The 21,746-nt window shown below is 36.8% G+C and overlaps 1 protein-coding gene across 1 annotated transcript in view; it reads right to left on the bottom strand.

Annotated features, from left to right (window-relative positions):
- Nucleotides 1-579: 579 nt before the first annotated feature.
- The window catches only part of LOC107567125 (tyrosine-protein kinase JAK2-like), a 57,386-nt gene continuing 36,219 nt past the window's right edge, over nucleotides 580-21,746 (bottom strand). Inside the window, exons 12-24 of the mRNA XM_016252743.1 lie at nucleotides 20,164-20,298; nucleotides 19,727-19,814; nucleotides 19,516-19,649; nucleotides 19,294-19,432; nucleotides 14,963-15,114; nucleotides 14,677-14,827; nucleotides 14,421-14,557; nucleotides 6,864-7,053; nucleotides 3,893-4,017; nucleotides 3,168-3,340; nucleotides 2,908-3,025; nucleotides 2,614-2,727; nucleotides 580-1,201 (exon numbers count right to left, since the gene is read on the bottom strand). Coding sequence (XP_016108229.1) covers nucleotides 1,067-1,201; nucleotides 2,614-2,727; nucleotides 2,908-3,025; nucleotides 3,168-3,340; nucleotides 3,893-4,017; nucleotides 6,864-7,053; nucleotides 14,421-14,557; nucleotides 14,677-14,827; nucleotides 14,963-15,114; nucleotides 19,294-19,432; nucleotides 19,516-19,649; nucleotides 19,727-19,814; nucleotides 20,164-20,298 — 1,791 coding nt within the window. The 3' untranslated portion in view covers nucleotides 580-1,066. The remainder of the gene's footprint in view (nucleotides 1,202-2,613; nucleotides 2,728-2,907; nucleotides 3,026-3,167; nucleotides 3,341-3,892; nucleotides 4,018-6,863; nucleotides 7,054-14,420; nucleotides 14,558-14,676; nucleotides 14,828-14,962; nucleotides 15,115-19,293; nucleotides 19,433-19,515; nucleotides 19,650-19,726; nucleotides 19,815-20,163; nucleotides 20,299-21,746) is intronic.

The raw sequence follows: 21,746 nt of genomic DNA, 5'->3' as shown, positions 1-21,746 counted from the left end.
CTATACACAGATCAGTTTCATTTCAGAAACTGGTGCAATAACACCCTGCCAGTTTAGAGGGTCAGTCGGTGTGATGGAAACTGGTACTAGCCAGCAGAAGGTGGATAATGTCAAGTCTCTGTTTGACTACCACTGTTGCCATTCCACAGCTCCGGGGGACTGACGGATCAGAATGCACACACTGCATGTCCTTTCAACACAACATAGAAAATGCTATATTTCCTTTTTAACCTGTACAACTTCAAATCATAGGTTCTAAACAGTAAAAAAAAAAAAAAAAAAAAAATTTTTTTGGGGGGAAAAGGTTTAAAAAAAAAAAAAAAAAAAAAAAAAAAAATTTGTTTGAGGGCAAAAAACAGGAAACGGAAATGAAATTCTACATCCAATTCACAGAATCCTTCAAAGATTTGTGTGAACACGAGGCAGGGCTTCCACATACCAGTTTGACAGACTATGTGGCTCTGAAGAGCAATACGTTAGCGCAAACACCACATGCCCACCATCTTACAAGGAGGCTAATGGGGGCTAACACCATTGGAAAATGGCTCATTAATTGCTATTTTGGGCTGTAACAAGGACTGAAACGTATTAGCATTTTTTATTCAAAGAAAATAGAAAGGTTTACAATAGCAAGATCTTTTATCTTTTCAATCAGACACCACCTGCATTACAACAAACAAGCTATAAACAATTATATATCTTTTTGAAATCTTAATTTACATGACACTGCATCCAAACAGTTCATTTCATTTTTATAAAATTATAAAATCATCTTTATATATGTACATACAAACACGTGGATGTAAAAATGCACAGCTCTTGCATTTAAGAGAACGATTCATTCATTCCATCGCTGATAGAGTGGCGCATGCCAGCACTGCTAGCAAAAGAGAAACCCATTCTTGATATAAATTACCTTAACTGTTCGGTCAGAAGATGAGGTGATCAAGTCCTGGGGTCAGATCTGCCGTAAATGGCACAAAGAAACGAATTAAGACAGCGGACAGGGCCAGAGGACAGGCTCTGGGTATCTGCATGGCAGCGGTGAGCGAGTGAAGCTTATTTCTTAAAACACAGGCACTTGGGTATATCGGTCTGAATCGCTGCTGTCCCGGATCAAGTCTATGCGGAGAGCGAGCTCCTTGAAGGGTGGCCGAAGGCTAGGATCGTTGTCCCAGCATTCCTGCATGATCTCGCACATCTAAAAGAATTCAGAAAGGGAATATTTTACAATTTGCTGCGTTGAAATTGCCAGACGCTTCATGCAATTGTACAATTCCGTTCAAAAATTTAAAAAAAAGTTTTTGCAAAAAAAAAATCAGTATAACATTAATATTTGTGAAACATCACTTATAATTTAAAAGAATGGTTTTCTGTTTGAATATATGTTAAAGTGCCCCTATTATGCCATTTTTAAGGTTGCTAATATTGTTTTATGAGTCTCCTAAAACAGGTTTACATGCATGCAAGGTCAAAAAACACGTTAGTTTTCTCAAAAAATAGATTTCATTTGACCTAATTTCTAAACGATTCGTAAACGACTCGTGCGAAGCAGTTCAAAGAATCAAGCTCTCTAAACCCCTCCTTTCCGTGAGCCCTCACTGCTGTGATTGGTCAGATGGCGCAGTCCTTTGTGATTGGTCCAGAGCCGTAGAGAGGTTGGCTCTGGATAGGTCTACCGCGTACAGCGTGTGTCGGAAACGAAACGCCCATTGCCATGACGGAACTACAGCCCTGGAGACTTGTCAATACATAGAAAAGATGGTATCGATTGTACCTTACCAATTCGAGCCGGAGTCTGATGATGAAACGGTTGAAGTGGCTGATCGACAAGAGACTGATTCGCAAGCAGGACTGGAGCAGGACGTTTCTCAGTGGTAAGTGTCAAGTGTTAACAAGTTTGTTGTGATTATAAGATGTGATAAAACAAATGTACTCTCACAGTCTTCTCAACATGATGCTAACCACACAGAAATGTTACTCTTTATGGGCGGGCAAGTTGGCGACGCAGAACGTGGGCAGACATTATGCGAATGTGTTACTTCGTGACGTAGAGCCGTAACAGAATAAGATTCAAATTCCTGACGACTCGTTCAGGTGATTGCGAGCGGACTCTTTTTTTTGATAGACAATAACTTTATTTATCGTGCACTGTCAGCTTCACAACTTTGCAGGTAGTTTATGTTCACATACAGCTACATGACACACTGCATAAAAGGTAATATTCGAAAAGACATAATAGGGGCACTTTAAAAAGTAATTTATTCCTGTGTCAGCAGCCATTACTCATTCAGAAATCACATATCATAATGTTTTTATTCAGCACTCAAGAAACATTTCTTATTATCAGTGTAGAATAGAAAGTTCAAAAGAACAGCATTTACTTGAAAGAAATCTTTTTTATCCCCCCACCCCCGTTTTTCAAAATTTTAGCAGGATTGAATTTGTGCAATATTATTTATGGGGTATAAATGTCAAATGTCTACAGATTATTAATAGCATTTTTTCACTATATATTTGCTTTATGTTTGTGAATAACTCTTATGAGGACTGTACATTAGAAGTCAGGATCTTAACCTGATTAAGCTGACATTGTGTTGTGAGATGTGGTACCTCTGAAGGACAGCCCATAGGCTGAGGTAAACGGTTTCCTCTTTTCAAGAGCTCAACGAGATGATAGACTATTGTTTGTCCCTGCTTGTCACCTCCCATCATACTCAGAAATACCTGAAGACAACAAAACAGAGATTCCTCAGAGAATTTCCACAACGTTTCGTTGACAGATTCTTTGGACATGCTCTGTGTGATTTACATAGCCAAAACAATTCAAATCAAGCAACTGTTAAAGGTTGCCCTTATGACATGTGCAAGGAAATCACATATGCAGAAAAAAAACAAGAAACTTACTGTAGGTGGGCTACTTAGCTTGTCACTGTATGTAAAGAGTTCGTACAGAACCACTCCAAAACTCCAGATGTCTGACGCTACTGAGAACTTGCTCTCAGTCAAAGACTCGGGTGCATACCTGTCACAATGAACAACAGTTCAACTACCTAACGAACACAACAAACACATCACAAGCACAACTTTCTTCTGTGAACCGTTCTGTTTCACAGAAGCATGAAAGTCATATGGGTTTGAATGAAAACTAACAAAACAAAATGTACCAGAATATTGGACTCTCTCCAGGTTCTTTAACCTTGTAGTACTCTTTGCCCTGAGGTAAAACCTTGGTCAAGCCAAAGTCACCAATCTTCACCTTGAACTCACTCTCCACTAGGATGTTACGTGTGGCCAGGTCTCTGTGAATGTACCGCTTTGTCGCAAGGTATTCCATGCCCTGTAGAGACATTACAGCAGACGTGACATTTTAGAAGATTGGGAAGAAGAAAATGCAAAAAAAGAAAAGACATGCAAGTTTGAACAATAAAAACATGTTTGAAATGAAGAGAAAGAAAGAAGAGGCTTACAGGCCAAAATTAGTAGAGACGCAAGTTATTACTACTATATGAGAGTTGTTGTCAACCTTAGAGTCCACAACAATATTCAAAGACCCCATGACTTTTCTAATTGTTTGTGATTTACTGGATTAGGATAAAAAGTATTTCTATCTGAAAATATTTTAGAGCTTGGCATAATTATAAAAAAGCTCATGGAGTCTTTAGAAATTTAGAAATCACACTTTTAATATGAGTCTTAGTTTTCCAAGAAAGTGGGAATGCTGGTCCTTCCAAGAAAAAACAAAATGGTTGCCGACGGTGAATAAAAATAAAAATATCTGAAATGGTTTTATCTTAATTCAAAGCTTATTTTGTCTTATTTGAAATCATTTTAAGTCATCTTGAGGCCCCGGGTTGAGAACAACTGATGTAAGAGTAAAAGTCCTCATTACCTTGCATATTTGAGATGCATAATGCAGAAGTTTCTTGTGGTCAATCCTGTCTCTGTTCTTGTTGAGATAGTCCCGTAGACTGCCGTGAGGCAGGTACTCCATAACCAATCGTAAGTTTCTCCTTCCTAAGAGAACAAGAAATCATGCTAAAGCTTACAATAATCCAAAATTAAGACAAAAGCGGAGATCTATTTAATTTCTTCAATAAAAAAAGCTTTGGCTAGATGGACTTTCACATTTTCTGTACTGAGTGTGGGAGAAAATGATGCACTCGATTGGGGCACTTTCATACTAGAACTTCTGCTGTGGACCCAAGACCATTTGAGACAAGAGTCTGGTTTGTTTAGTGAAATTGCAGTCGATTGCAAGAAAAGGGCGGCGTTTTAGTGTAGTAATTTCTAAATCTTTAAAAAAAAATGAAGCATATAGTACATGGATGAAATGTTCGCAATAAGATCCCAAGACCATTTGAGACAAGAGTCTGGTTTGTTTAGTGAAATTGCAGTCGATTGCAAGAAAAGGGCGGCGTTTTAGTGTAGTAATTTCTAAATCTTTAAAAAAAATGAAGCATATAGTACATGGATGAAATGTTCGCAATAAGATCAATACCATGCATTTAGACAATGTTTATGCTTTAATATGTTTGAACTGCACTGCAAATTTTCATATTAACAAACGTAATTACACTGTAGTCCTTTATAAATGCAGTTATTGTTCTGGTCAGTTGAGAGACTGATGTCAAGGGTTTCAACACCATAAGCATAAACTTAAAGCTGCAAACCATTATCCAAAATCAATTATTGAGCAAGTACATAACCAATCAGTGTTCAAAACGATAGGTTACTTGTGTAACCGTGGTTCTCTGATAGCATTAAGTGAGGTGTCTCACTATGGGATACGCCCCTTATGCGTGTAAGGTCCACGCACTTGGCCCAATGAAGGTATCCAGTGGTGGATGAAGGTTTCTTGTGTGTTCATTCTTTTCAGCGCGCAGTTATTCAATTTAGGTTTAACTCAAATCTGACTCCATTTTAGTATCTAATCTGACTCCATTTTAGTATGACCTCGAATTTAGGTTGAAAGGCAAATTGGTTGTTTGTCGGTCTCTAATTATTCTGACATTTGATTATTCTAGTTAACTCTTTACTTATATTTACTTGTTCATTAGGAATCTATGTCGCTTAGGATGCCTCATGGTGGCCACTATGCATGGGCTCCACGATCACAAACTCGCCAGTCTGATCCTTAGCCAGAGGTTTGTGGCTAATACTATTTAACATGCTTTAAATAGTAGGTCTGTTTAGCCCCCTACAGTTACCCATGTAATACTCAAACATTAATCAGCGGTTCTGCTAGACCCTTTGTCTAGCCCCCAATAGTTAATATAACTACGTACAACTTAATTAAAGCTGAAATCATATACATGGTTATCGTAACTGAGTACAAATTAAATTAAGGTCAAGCGGTTAGTCAGAAACCCATAATCTCACCTGATGCGCCCCATGCTTCATCTAACCTGAGATCTAGTATGCACGTGGTCGCAGATTTGCGGAAACATACGCCTTCACTTAATCTAATTGAGGAAATAATTTCAGAGTATGTCAGAATAGATCAAATGTAACAATTTATTATCAGTCAGGTAAATATGTATTATGCCAATTATCTCCATAGCCAATTCAAAAATATCAAATCAATACAAGACATCAAATTCTCAGACAAATCTAAGAGTAAAGGATTCATACCTGACTTTAGGAAAATACATAGTATTGAGTGTGTGGACACATTCCATACTACGGGCCCTTTTGCTACATTCCTTTAAATACAAAACCAAGATAAAACATCCCCCAAATGGAGGCATGTACAAACAATTGGAATTTACATTAACCCAGGTCCCAGACCTGGGTGGTTTGCACCTCAATGGGAACAGAAGGTAATTTGCATGGAATGACCCTCTACAGTAATCAAAGCATCTCTTAACTCTTAGGATCTGTATTATCTTTTAGTCTACTTTTGTAAGATTAAGACCATTGTACCACTCGCCCTGAGACTATTCAAATGACACCAAACATGACTGTAAATCTTATTTGCATTCATATAGAACATTATACTATTGACCATTCTGAGTGAATCCAGTGGAGGGAGCAGATGAAAAGGCACTGATGCACATATGAGAGAGGCGTTTCCTGCACCACCCCTCTGTGGGGTGTCTTGAAGATGCCAGTGTATTGTCTGTTTCTCAGGAGATCAAAGTATCTGAGTTTCTTTTATCCTTACATGCGTATTCCTCAGAAGCCCAATTACATTACGCCAGCCCCAGTTAGCTGGCAGACATGACGTTGTGTCAGGGAGTGGCTCTCTCCTCTTGGTATAAAAGGAGCAATGCAACGTCATTACGATATTCAAAATGAGCACACCTCTACTTTGCTTCGCACAGCAAGGAGGGTGTTCTGATGAGACACCTCACTTAATGCTATCAGAGAACCAGGGTTATGCAAGTAACCTATCATTCTATTTCAAGCATACTTTTTGGTGTCTCACTATGGGATATCCTAGCTCCCTTCTCAATATTAGCAATATGGCTGCCCACTGCTCCGGGTGTGTTTTCACTACTGTATGTGTGCACTTGGATGGGTTAAATGCAGGAGCACAAATTTCGAGTATGGGTCACCATACTTGACCACACTTCACTCACTTCACACTCACTCAACCGTCTATATATCCTGAATACCACTAGTTTAATTCCTTGTTGCTTGTCTGGACTCAAACCAAGCAACTGAACTAAGTGTGAAAACAACCTTAAATAGACTTGTTCATAATTTCCAATATAACAAAATCTTTTTGAAATGACATTTATTGGAAGCTCTAAAATGCAAAAGTGTGTAAAAAAAAAAAAAGTTGTCTGTCATCCAAATTCTGTGGAAATGTGTGAGCGTAATGACAAGGTTTCTCAACACAACTTCCAATCCCATACCTGCACTGTAGCACACGCCTTTGTATTTCACAATGTTCTCATGCTGGAGAGATTTGAGGATCTCGATTTCCCGCTCAAAGTCACGGATGTGCTCAGTAGAGCTGTGCTGCAATTTTTTCACTGCCACAACCTCACCGGTGTTGTCCTGCAGGGGGTCGTACCTGCACATTTCCACACTGCCAAAATTTCCCTGAAACAGGAGATAATTACTGTGATTAGTTGATTAGCACACATCTTTATTTGTACTATTTTCCACATACTTAATAAAATAATTAACTGTGGTAATGGAGATTATGAACACTACGTTTATAGCTTAACTTCTTGCTCTCCTTTAAGCATTAAAGTAATATGAAGCAAATTGACAATTCACATACACAACCATTCAAAAGTTTTTTCAAGGTTTTTGAAAGTCTCTTAAGCTCACCAAGGCTTTATTTGATCATAATGACAGTAAAAGCAGTAATATTGTAAAATATTAAAAATATTAAAAACGGTTTTCTATTTTCATATTGAAAAATGTAATTTATTCTTGTGATGGCAAAGCTACATTTTCAGCAGCCATTACTGCAGTATTCTTAGTGCTCAAGAAACATTTATTATTATTAACAATGCAGAGATCAGTGATGCTGCTTAATATTTTTGTAGAAACTGTGACACAGGATTCCTTGATCAATATAAAGCTCAAAAGAACAGCATTTACTTGAAATATAAATCTTTTGAAACATTAGAAATGTCTTTGTTGTCACTTTTGGACAATTTAATGCATCCTTGCTGAATACAATTAAATTCTGTCAAGAAAAATACAAATAAAAAACATACAGAAACTATTGAACATAGGTTATATACAAAATAATAAAATAAAAAAGTGATCCCACAGGGTTGTTGGTGTCTACCTTGCCAAGCTGCTGCAGGAAAATGAGATGTCTCTCCTCGAACTGCACTAGATCCTCATTCTGAAATGCTCCAGTACTCAACGCAGATGATCCTGCTCTACTGGGTAAAATGTCGCTCTCCTTCACAATCTCATAATCTGCAAACACATTTCATCACTCAACATTATGCAGCAAGTCCAAGAGAAACAACACAATTAAATTGTGACATGTCAAAATGCCAGCGGGATTGCGTGTATTATAGAGTGACTGTACTGACCTGGGCAAAAGAGACTGTTGAGGTCTCGTATGATGGCTCTGAATGAAGGTCTGAATGTTGGCTCGTAGTCCATGCAGCTGTTGATCAGGTTAGCCAGCTCTGTCCACTTGGGAGCAGATAGCTGGTGACGATTTTCATAGAACAAATGCTTTATTATTATTAACAATGCAGAGATCAGTGATGCTGCTTAATATTTTTGTAGAAACTGTGACACAGGATTCCTTGATCAATATAAAGCTCAAAAGAACAGCATTTATTTGAAATATAAATCTTTTGAAACATTAGAAATGTCTTTGTTGTCACTTTTGGACAATTTAATGCATCCTTGCTGAATACAATTAAATTCTGTCAAGAAAAATACAAATAAAAAACATACAGAAACTATTGAACATAGGTTATATACAAAATAATAAAATAAAAAAAGTGATCCCACAGGGTTGTTGGTGTCTACCTTGCCAAGCTGCTGCAGGAAAATGAGATGTCTCTCCTCGAACTGCACTAGATCCTCATTCTGAAATGCTCCAGTACTCAACGCAGATGATCCTGCTCTACTGGGTAAAATGTCGCTCTCCTTCACAATCTCATAATCTGCAAACACATTTCATCACTCAACATTATGCAGCAAGTCCAAGAGAAACAACACAATTAAATTGTGACATGTCAAAATGCCAGCGGGATTGCGTGTATTATAGAGTGACTGTACTGACCTGGGCAAAAGAGACTGTTGAGGTCTCGTATGATGGCTCTGAATGAAGGTCTGAATGTTGGCTCGTAGTCCATGCAGCTGTTGATCAGGTTAGCCAGCTCTGTCCACTTGGGAGCAGATAGCTGGTGACGATTTTCATAGAACAAATGCTTCTGAATAGAGGAATACAAAGATGGTGTACTTTGAGAGGTCCGGCTTATTCTTTTAACAGCACTTCTTACTACAAACAGGTTTTTCTGATTTATATTTATTGTATTAGTATACTGAGGACACAAGTGTTGCTTTACCTTGGAACTGTCCATGTTGGCAAGTGGTTTTTCTCCTCCGCTGCAAATCTCCCATAAAGTTGTACCAAAGCTCCATTTGTCTGAGGCAAGACTCAGGCTTTTAGGGTCTAAGATGCATTCAGGGGGCACCCAGGGGATCCGCTCCACCAGAACTACAAAAATATTTGCAATTCATTTAAAATGACATTTTGAATGCAAACATTTTGATCAAATGTGAATATGAATTATCTATTACCTAATGAGACCACTGGTCGGCATAAATATGAACAATTTTAAACTATCAGCATGGGGAAAATAAATTCTCCCATTTGGCCTCGTTCCTTTCTTTAATTCAGTTTTAGGGCACAATTTGAATAAATGTGTTAAAGTTTATATAATGTGGTAAATTTAATTTAGCAAATAAAATGTACCATGTTTATTTAAATGTTATTTGCATTCATTAAATTATGTGGTGATATAAAAGTTGTCATAATATTGGGCATTGGACACCCACATTGGTTGACCATTACATGTAATAGAATACATTTGGACCATATTAACAACAAATTTTCAAGGGAAAGTTCACATCAAAATTTAATCAACCTCATGTTGTTTCACTCAAACCTGTATGACTTTTTCTTCTGTGGATTTTTTTTTTGTCCATACAATGAAATTCACTGGGGTTCAGTGTTGTTTTGGACCTCAATAATTGTCACTGAGTGGACAAATACATTGTGTGGAGTTAAAACATTCTACAAAATATTTTAATTTCTATTTCATATAAACAATGTCATACAGAACTTGGTGCAACAAGAGGGTGAGTGCATGACCAAACCATCCCTTTAATAATACACTGCAAACAGGAACAATTTTATTTGAAAATATGCCCTCTACTGGTTAGTGTGCAAACATGTTTATGCTAAACCAGTTTTAGCATTGACAGTCTACATCATAGTATCTTGAAAAGTATTTTGTTTTGTTGCTTAATTTGAATTTCTCTTGTTATTTACCTCGAATTACATTAATTTGTTTTGAAATACATTCATTTTTTACTACATTTTTCAGTCTGAGGTAATAGCAATTAGCAATTATTTTCATTAAGCACACACACACACACAGACGTTTGTTTCACTGTAGTGAGAACATTGCATGGACTTCCATTGATTTTATACCAGGTTAATGATACTTTCCATCCCCTAACCAAACCCCTACCTCTAATCCTACCATTCTGTCATCACTTAATCAACCTCATGTTGTTTCACTCAAACCCGTATGACTTTTTCTTCTGTGGATTTTTTTTTTGTCCATACAATGAAATTCACTGGGGTTCAGTGTTGTTTTGGACCTCAATAATTGTCACTGAGTGGACAAATACATTGTGTGGAGTTAAAACATTCTACAAAATATTTTTATTTCTATTTCATATAAACAATGTCATACAGAACTTGGTGCAACAAGAGGGTGAGTGCATGACCAAACCATCCCTTTAATAATGCACTGCAAACAGGAACAATTTTATTTGAAAATATGCCCTCTACTGGTTAGTGTGCAAACATGTTTATGCTAAACCAGTTTTAGCATTGACAGTCTACATCATAGTATCTTGAAAAGTATTTTGTTTTGTTGCTTAATTTGAATTTCTCTTGTTATTTACCTCGAATTACATTAATTTGTTTTGAAATACATTCATTTTTTACTACCATTTTTCAGTCTGAGGTAATAGCAATTAGCAATTATTTTCATTAAGCACACACACACACACAGACGTTTGTTTCACTGTAGTGAGAACATTGCATGGACTTCCATTGATTTTATACCAGGTTAATGATACTTTCCATCCCCTAACCAAACCCCTACCTCTAATCCTACCCTCACAGGAACATATGCAAAACACTAGATTTAAATAAAAACATGTTAGTCTGATTTATAAGCCTTTTTAACTAGTGAGTACCAGTAAAATGTCCTCACTAGTGTACGGTCATATTATTTCACTATAGGATATTCAGCCCTCAAAAGTATAGTTAAACAAGTACACACAAACACACACCTTCTTATCAGAACATGGTCTAATCCGATTACATTCTTATACTGAAAAAAACTAAAGCAAAAAGCTGCCTTTTCACTATCTCTGACAATCAACAGACTGGAAGTCATTGATTTGTAATGGACAATACCATGGGAGCTGCGTGGAGTTCTGTTTATATGCACATGCAAAATGTTTGGATCTGATTTGAGTTTCGGATACATTGAAATATTTGCATAACTGCATAACATATTTAAACTGCATGTGACCGCCAGAGATTAGTGATGAACAATTTGAGCATTTCCACAATTTTTTCCATTAAATTGCTACACTTTTTCTATCAAACGTGTGGATATTAAAATTTATGTTCAAAATAATTATTTTATAATTGCCAATTAATTACATTGATTAGCATTAGAAAATCTACAATGTTTTTATTTCAGACGTATTGGCAGCCATTTGTTTTGTGTGGATATACTCCTTCAGTCATTATTCATTCGCTTTATCATCGTGAATGAGTGGAGAGTTAAGTTGCATCACAACTGGTTTGAAAGTGGCGACTGCCACTAGGAAAGTAAAATGCGCTAATCATATGCAAATGTCGGAGACAGTGAAAAGGCAGCTACATATTCACACAAGTTCTTCAAAGAATCTTCACACTGCTGACTCACTCTCTCTGGGCAGCACTGTGATGCTGATGCCAGGGTCACTTAGTTTGATGAATGGAGGGTTTCCCAATGTCCTGTCCTCCTCCCTGATCAAAAGGATGTTTTTTGCACACACATTCCCATGAGCCAGATTCTTCTCTTCCTGTGTGTGAAAGAAGAAAAAGCTTTAGTCAATTCTGGCTCGCAAACCCACATGGTTATTCCTGATTTGTTGCTGTTTCTTACCAAAAAGAGCATAGCCCAGGCAAGCTGCTTGGCCACTTCCAGCTTCCACAGAATATTAACTGATATTGAGTTCTTGTTTTTCCTTAGGTACGTGTCCAAGGACCCAAACTTCACATATTCCTGCACCATGATATCTAAGACAAAAAACCCACAACTTCAAATATGCGGTAGTAAATCATTTTGGTCACATGTGAGCAATGTGAACACTTACTCTCCTCTCCGCACACACAGATACCGTAGGTCAACACCAGATGCTTGTGGGTGAGCTGGCTCATCATGCTGGCTGCCTCAAAGAAAGACTTGGAGGAAGAAAAAAAATGTAAGAAACCACATGGTAAATGGTTAATCAAGCACAAACAAGTTTATTTCCTGCAGCTAGACTGAGACATGTCAACTCTTATTATGAAATTTGATGATAAAGGGATAATTTCAAGGAAAAATTATAGTTTAGATGACTTGAAAAATGGGGTGTCTAAAGTCATATGAAACGTTAAGACACTTAACAGTTTAATTAGTTTTTTTAAATTCAGGAAGTCTCAATTCAATTCCAAAATGATTCCAGAAACGGGGGCATATTTCACCTTACATTTATGTGGAACACTTTGAAGAAACCTTCTCTTGAAACAAGAAATTTCATCTATATCTTACCTCAGAGTAATTTCTGTGGGCTTTGTCCAAGACTTTGACAATGACTTCAGTCTTATGGGTTTCTCCGTAGTCTCCCTGCTCTTTCCGAATCCCTTTGAAGATCTTGGTGAAAGTCCCCTGACCTTGACTCTCACCCTGAAAACAATGTTGCACACACATAATCATATGCAACTTGACATTTACAATACTGTTCGAAAGTTTGGGGCCAGAAAGATATTTGAATGTTTTAGAAAAAAGTCTCTTATTCTAATTAAGGCTGCATTTATTTAATCTTACATTTAAACTTACTGTTTCTATTTTTATATTATTTTAAAAATGTAATTTATTCCCATGATGACAAAGCTGAAGTTTCAGCATCCATTACTCCAGTCTTCTTTGTCACATGATGCTTCAGAAATCATTAGAATACGCTGATTTGTTGCTCGGGAACATTTCTTATTATGAATTTTGAGAATAGTTATTTATTATTTAAACAATATTTCTGCGCAAACTGTGCTTTTTTCAGTATTCTATGATAAATAGTAAATTCAGAGAAGATAATTTTTAAAAAGAACATTTATTTGAAACAGAAATCCTTTTTAATATTATACATTTCTTTACTGTCACCTTTTCAATTTAATGCATCCTTGCCGAATAAAAATATTTATTAATCCAAGTTTATGAATTGTTATGCTTTTATTGGACTTAAATTAGTTATGTTATGCTAAAACTAATTGAAAGCTAACTCTTCGCTGTCATTTTTCTTATAGCACTTGGGAACGTTTATTTGTGAGGTAAGTTTAAGACTATAGATACTACTTGTTGTTTCACATTTTAGTAGATTGATTTTATGCTAGCATACCACTAAAAACTCTCAACCTAGAGTTTTCATTTTGATTCAGCAATTGTCTTTCTCTGTATCCACCAGATCCAGTGACTTCAACAGCAGCTTTAATGACGTCCAATCCCCTGCAGAAGATTCAACCCGACCGCAGGACCTGCTCGGCCCGGAAGCTTTGGTTGCCTTCTTCCTATTGCTCCTCCTCGTTTGGTTCCTAAACCGTGAGTTCGAGGTGAACTACCGTCTACACTACCACGGCAACGTGGAAGCAGACCAGCACCGCATAAAGATCCAAAACATGCGGGACCAGGCCGACTGGCTCCTGCGCAACATCATCCCCATCCACGTGGCCGAGCAGCTGAAGGTGACCCAGAGCTACTCGAAGAACCACGACAACGTGGGCGTCATCTTCGCCAGCATCGTCAACTTCAGCGAGTTCTACGAGGAGAGCTACGAAGGCGGGAAGGAGTGCTACCGTGTCCTGAATGAACTTATCGGGGACTTCGACGAACTCTTGCGCAAATCTGACTTTTCAAATATCGAGAAGATCAAGACGATTGGCGCCACCTACATGGCGGCGTCGGGGCTCAATACACAACAGTGTAGCGATCAAGCCCATCCGCATGCCCACCTGCGAGCGCTCTTCCAATTTTCTTTGGAAATGATGCACGTGGTGGACGACTTTAATAAAAACATGCTTGGCTTTAAGTTCAAGTTGCGAATCGGGTTCAACCACGGACCTCTTACCGCTGGAGTCATCGGTACCACAAAGCTACTCTACGACATCTGGGGCGACACGGTGAACATCGCAAGCCGGATGGACACGACTGGCGTGGAGTGTCGCGTTCAGGTTAGCGAGGAGAGCTACTGCGTGCTCAGTGGAATGAACTACGAGTTCGACTACCGTGGTACCGTCAACGTGAAGGGCAAGGGTCAAATGAAGACCTACCTTTACCCGAAGAACTCAGACAGCATACAGAAACTATTGAACATAGGTTATATACAAAATAATAAAATAAAAAAAGTGATCCCACAGGGTTGTTGGTGTCTACCTTGCCAAGCTGCTGCAGGAAAATGAGATGTCTCTCCTCGAACTGCACTAGATCCTCATTCTGAAATGCTCCAGTACTCAACGCAGATGATCCTGCTCTACTGGGTAAAATGTCGCTCTCCTTCACAATCTCATAATCTGCAAACACATTTCATCACTCAACATTATGCAGCAAGTCCAAGAGAAACAACACAATTAAATTGTGACATGTCAAAATGCCAGCGGGATTGCGTGTATTATAGAGTGACTGTACTGACCTGGGCAAAAGAGACTGTTGAGGTCTCGTATGATGGCTCTGAATGAAGGTCTGAATGTTGGCTCGTAGTCCATGCAGCTGTTGATCAGGTTAGCCAGCTCTGTCCACTTGGGAGCAGATAGCTGGTGACGATTTTCATAGAACAAATGCTTCTGAATAGAGGAATACAAAGATGGTGTACTTTGAGAGGTCCGGCTTATTCTTTTAACAGCACTTCTTACTACAAACAGGTTTTTCTGATTTATATTTATTGTATTAGTATACTGAGGACACAAGTGTTGCTTTACCTTGGAACTGTCCATGTTGGCAAGTGGTTTTTCTCCTCCGCTGCAAATCTCCCATAAAGTTGTACCAAAGCTCCATTTGTCTGAGGCAAGACTCAGGCTTTTAGGGTCTAAGATGCATTCAGGGGGCACCCAGGGGATCCGCTCCACCAGAACTACAAAAATATTTGCAATTCATTTAAAATGACATTTTGAATGCAAACATTTTGATCAAATGTGAATATGAATTATCTATTACCTAATGAGACCACTGGTCGGCATAAATATGAACAATTTTAAACTATCAGCATGGGGAAAATAAATTCTCCCATTTGGCCTCGTTCCTTTCTTTAATTCAGTTTTAGGGCACAATTTGAATAAATGTGTTAAAGTTTATATAATGTGGTAAATTTAATTTAGCAAATAAAATGTACCATGTTTATTTAAATGTTATTTGCATTCATTAAATTATGTGGTGATATAAAAGTTGTCATAATATTGGGCATTGGACACCCACATTGGTTGACCATTACATGTAATAGAATACATTTGGACCATATTAACAACAAATTTTCAAGGGAAAGTTCACATCAAAATTTAATCAACCTCATGTTGTTTCACTCAAACCCGTATGACTTTTTCTTCTGTGGATTTTTTTTTTGTCCATACAATGAAATTCACTGGGGTTCAGTGTTGTTTTGGACCTCAATAATTGTCACTGAGTGGACAAATACATTGTGTGGAGTTAAAACATTCTACAAAATATTTTTATTTCTATTTCATATAAACAATGTCATACAGAACTTGGTGCAACAAGAGGGTGAGTGCATGACCAAACCATCCCTTTAATAATGCACTGCAAACAGGAACAATTTTATTTGAAAATATGCCCTCTACTGGTTAGTGTGCAAACATGTTTATGCTAAACCAGTTTTAGCATTGACAGTCTACATCATAGTATCTTGAAAAGTATTTTGTTTTGTTGCTTAATTTGAATTTCTCTTGTTATTTACCTCGAATTACATTAATTTGTTTTGAAATTCATTCATTTTTTACTACCATTTTTCAGTCTGAGGTAATAGCAATTAGCAATTCTTTTCATTAAGCACACACACACACACACGTTTGTTTCACTGTAGTGAGAACATTGCATGGACTTCCATTGATTTTATACCAGGTTAATGATACTTTCTATCCCCTAACCAAACCCCTACCTCTAATCCTACCCTCACAGGAACATATGCAAAACACTAGATTTAAATAAAAACATGTTAGTCTGATTTATAAGCCTTTTTAACTAGTGAGTACCAGTAAAATGTCCTCACTAGTGTACGGTCATATTATTTCACTATAGGATATTCAGCCCTCAAAAGTATAGTTAAACAAGTACACACAAACACACACCTTCTTATCAGAACATGGTCTAATCCGATTACATTCTTATACTGAAAAAAACTAAAGCAAAAAGCTGCCTTTTCACTATCTCTGACAATCAACAGACTGGAAGTCATTGATTTGTAATGGACAATACCATGGGAGCTGCGTGGAGTTCTGTTTATATGCACATGCAAAATGTTTGGATCTGATTTGAGTTTCGGATACATTGAAATATTTGCATAACTGCATAACATATTTAAACTGCATGTGACCGCCAGAGATTAGTGATGAACAATTTGAGCATTTCCACAATTTTTTCCATTAAATTGCTACACTTTTTCTATCAAACGTGTGGATATTAAAATTTATGTTCAAAATAATTATTTTATAATTGCCAATTAATTACATTGATTAGCATTAGAAAATCTACAATGTTTTTATTTCAGACGTATTGGCAGCCATTTGTTTTGTGTGGATATACTCCTTCAGTCATTATTCATTCGCTTTATCATCGTGAATGAGTGGAGAGTTAAGTTGCATCACAACTGGTTTGAAAGTGGCGACTGCCACTAGGAAAGTAAAATGCGCTAATCATATGCAAATGTCGGAGACAGTGAAAAGGCAGCTACATATTCACACAAGTTCTTCAAAGAATCTTCACACTGCTGACTCACTCTCTCTGGGCAGCACTGTGATGCTGATGCCAGGGTCACTTAGTTTGATGAATGGAGGGTTTCCCAATGTCCTGTCCTCCTCCCTGATCAAAAGGATGTTTTTTGCACACACATTCCCATGAGCCAGATTCTTCTCTTCCTGTGTGTGAAAGAAGAAAAAGCTTTAGTCAATTCTGGCTCGCAAACCCACATGGTTATTCCTGATTTGTTGCTGTTTCTTACCAAAAAGAGCATAGCCCAGGCAAGCTGCTTGGCCACTTCCAGCTTCCACAGAATATTAACTGATATTGAGTTCTTGTTTTTCCTTAGGTACGTGTCCAAGGACCCAAACTTCACATATTCCTGCACCATGATATCTAAGACAAAAAACCCACAACTTCAAATATGCGGTAGTAAATCATTTTGGTCACATGTGAGCAATGTGAACACTTACTCTCCTCTCCGCACACACAGATACCGTAGGTCAACACCAGATGCTTGTGGGTGAGCTGGCTCATCATGCTGGCTGCCTCAAAGAAAGACTTGGAGGAAGAAAAAAAATGTAAGAAACCACATGGTAAATGGTTAATCAAGCACAAACAAGTTTATTTCCTGCAGCTAGACTGAGACATGTCAACTCTTATTATGAAATTTGATGATAAAGGGATAATTTCAAGGAAAAATTATAGTTTAGATGACTTGAAAAATGGGGTGTCTAAAGTCATATGAAACGTTAAGACACTTAACAGTTTAATTAGTTTTTTTAAATTCAGGAAGTCTCAATTCAATTCCAAAATGATTCCAGAAACGGGGGCATATTTCACCTTACATTTATGTGGAACACTTTGAAGAAACCTTCTCTTGAAACAAGAAATTTCATCTATATCTTACCTCAGAGTAATTTCTGTGGGCTTTGTCCAAGACTTTGACAATGACTTCAGTCTTATGGGTTTCTCCGTAGTCTCCCTGCTCTTTCCGAATCCCTTTGTCACTGAGTGGACAAATACATTGTGTGGAGTTAAAACATTCTACAAAATATTTTAATTTCTATTTCATATAAACAATGTCATACAGAACTTGGTGCAACAAGAGGGTGAGTGCATGACCAAACCATCCCTTTAATAATACACTGCAAACAGGAACAATTTTATTTGAAAATATGCCCTCTACTGGTTAGTGTGCAAACATGTTTATGCTAAACCAGTTTTAGCATTGACAGTCTACATCATAGTATCTTGAAAAGTATTTTGTTTTGTTGCTTAATTTGAATTTCTCTTGTTATTTACCTCGAATTACATTAATTTGTTTTGAAATACATTCATTTTTTACTACATTTTTCAGTCTGAGGTAATAGCAATTAGCAATTATTTTCATTAAGCACACACACACACACAGACGTTTGTTTCACTGTAGTGAGAACATTGCATGGACTTCCATTGATTTTATACCAGGTTAATGATACTTTCCATCCCCTAACCAAACCCCTACCTCTAATCCTACCCTCACAGGAACATATGCAAAACACTAGATTTAAATAAAAACATGTTAGTCTGATTTATAAGCCTTTTTAACTAGTGAGTACCAGTAAAATGTCCTCACTAGTGTACGGTCATATTATTTCACTATAGGATATTCAGCCCTCAAAAGTATAGTTAAACAAGTACACACAAACACACACCTTCTTATCAGAACATGGTCTAATCCGATTACATTCTTATACTGAAAAAAACTAAAGCAAAAAGCTGCCTTTTCACTATCTCTGACAATCAACAGACTGGAAGTCATTGATTTGTAATGGACAATACCATGGGAGCTGCGTGGAGTTCTGTTTATATGCACATGCAAAATGTTTGGATCTGATTTGAGTTTCGGATACATTGAAATATTTGCATAACTGCATAACATATTTAAACTGCATGTGACCGCCAGAGATTAGTGATGAACAATTTGAGCATTTCCACAATTTTTTCCATTAAATTGCTACACTTTTTCTATCAAACGTGTGGATATTAAAATTTATGTTCAAAATAATTATTTTATAATTGCCAATTAATTACATTGATTAGCATTAGAAAATCTACAATGTTTTTATTTCAGACGTATTGGCAGCCATTTGTTTTGTGTGGATATACTCCTTCAGTCATTATTCATTCGCTTTATCATCGTGAATGAGTGGAGAGTTAAGTTGCATCACAACTGGTTTGAAAGTGGCGACTGCCACTAGGAAAGTAAAATGCGCTAATCATATGCAAATGTCGGAGACAGTGAAAAGGCAGCTACATATTCACACAAGTTCTTCAAAGAATCTTCACACTGCTGACTCACTCTCTCTGGGCAGCACTGTGATGCTGATGCCAGGGTCACTTAGTTTGATGAATGGAGGGTTTCCCAATGTCCTGTCCTCCTCCCTGATCAAAAGGATGTTTTTTGCACACACATTCCCATGAGCCAGATTCTTCTCTTCCTGTGTGTGAAAGAAGAAAAAGCTTTAGTCAATTCTGGCTCGCAAACCCACATGGTTATTCCTGATTTGTTGCTGTTTCTTACCAAAAAGAGCATAGCCCAGGCAAGCTGCTTGGCCACTTCCAGCTTCCACAGAATATTAACTGATATTGAGTTCTTGTTTTTCCTTAGGTACGTGTCCAAGGACCCAAACTTCACATATTCCTGCACCATGATATCTAAGACAAAAAACCCACAACTTCAAATATGCGGTAGTAAATCATTTTGGTCACATGTGAGCAATGTGAACACTTACTCTCCTCTCCGCACACACAGATACCGTAGGTCAACACCAGATGCTTGTGGGTGAGCTGGCTCATCATGCTGGCTGCCTCAAAGAAAGACTTAGAGGAAGAAAAAAAAATTAAGAAACCACATGGTAAATGGTTAATCAAGCACAAACAAGTTTATTTCCTGCAGCTAGACTGAGACATGTCAACTCTTATTATGAAATTTGATGATAAAGGGATAATTTCAAGGAAAAATTATAGTTTAGATGACTTGAAAAATGGGGTGTCTAAAGTCATATGAAACGTTAAGACACTTAACAGTTTAATTAGTTTTTTTAAATTCAGGAAGTCTCAATTCAATTCCAAAATGATTCCAGAAACGGGGGCATATTTCACCTTACATTTATGTGGAACACTTTGAAGAAACCTTCTCTTGAAACAAGAAATTTCATCTATATCTTACCTCAGAGTAATTTCTGTGGGCTTTGTCCAAGACTTTGACAATGACTTCAGTCTTATGGGTTTCTCCGTAGTCTCCCTGCTCTTTCCGAATCCCTTTGAAGATCTTGGTGAAAGTCCCCTGACCTTGACTCTCACCCTGAAAACAATGTTGCACACACATAATCATATGCAACTTGACATTTACAATACTGTTCAAAAGTTTGGGGCCAGAAAGATATTTGAATGTTTTAGAAAAAAAGTCTCTTATTCTAATTAAGGCTGCATTTATTTAATCTTACATTTAAACTTACTGTTTCTATTTTTATATTATTTTAAAAATGTAATTTATTCCCATGATGACAAAGCTGAAGTTTCAGCATCCATTACTCCAGTCTTCTTTGTCACATGATGCTTCAGAAATCATTAGAATACGCTGATTTGTTGCTCGGGAACATTTCTTATTATGAATTTTGAGAATAGTTATTTATTATTTAAACAATATTTCTGCGCAAACTGTGCTTTTTTCAGTATTCTATGATAAATAGTAAATTCAGAGAAGATATTTTAAAAAGAACATTTATTTGAAACAGAAATCCTTTTTAATATTATACATTTCTTTACTGTCACCTTTTCAATTTAATGCATCCTTGCCGAATAAAAATAAAAAAAATAAAAAATCGGTAACACTTTCTATGAAGCCCGTATTTATAATACATTATAAGGGTATTCTTAAGTCATTATAATGAATGCATAATGCATTATAAAAAAAACGTATAATATGTTATATCAACTCATGAATAATCATAACAATTATAATACATCATAATACTTACGTATTTGTGGTTATAAGTTTAAGAGTATGATTATTTATAACACACAATGAACACCATATTAAATCTACTTCATTTACAGTATAATGGACTGTATCATATCTTGACATTGTTTATTTAAGATCTGCACAGTATCTTACTACATCTTGTGAGTGGTTAGATGTTGAGTGTTATTTGAGTGTTTCCTGTGGAGCTAATGTTAATTAAGTGATGTGAGCTTAATACTCCAACTGAAAAAAATGCAATGTTTTATATGGTTACATTTTATTTTTTTTATCCCCTTAATCAATCGACTATAAGCAACTTTGCAACTACATGCCAACTAACTCTCATTAGAGTATTAGTATGCTCAAGAATGGTAGAATCTAGTATGGTAGAATAAGTTGACGTACTTGCAAAGACACTTTATAGTCAGTTTATCTGTTGGTTGACCATCAAAATAAAGTATTAGCAAATATTTACAGTAGCAGACATACTAATACTCGAATGACCGCTAGTTGATATGTAGTTGCAGAGTCACTTATCAACAGCTGTTTAAAGGGTACCATCAAAATAATCAAACAATTGATATTACAATAAAAATAGTTCAAAGCAAATGTGTCATATTACACATTCATCTGATCTGATATCTGATCTTATGGCTGTTTGAGAGAAAAAAATGTTGTTGTTGTTATTATTATTATTATTATTATTACTACTACTACTACTTATAAGTGGTCTTTGACCGCTTTAAGTAAAGTAGCATAAGGAAAATGGCAAGATATGAGACTTATAA

Source organism: Sinocyclocheilus grahami, unplaced genomic scaffold, assembly GCF_001515645.1.
Source record: "Sinocyclocheilus grahami isolate Dianchi unplaced genomic scaffold, SAMN03320097.WGS_v1.1 scaffold1130.1, whole genome shotgun sequence".
Classification (NCBI taxonomy): Eukaryota; Metazoa; Chordata; class Actinopteri; order Cypriniformes; family Cyprinidae; genus Sinocyclocheilus; species Sinocyclocheilus grahami.
Note: the sequence above shows the minus strand (reverse complement) of the source record. Positions and strands in the feature narration are given on the sequence as shown.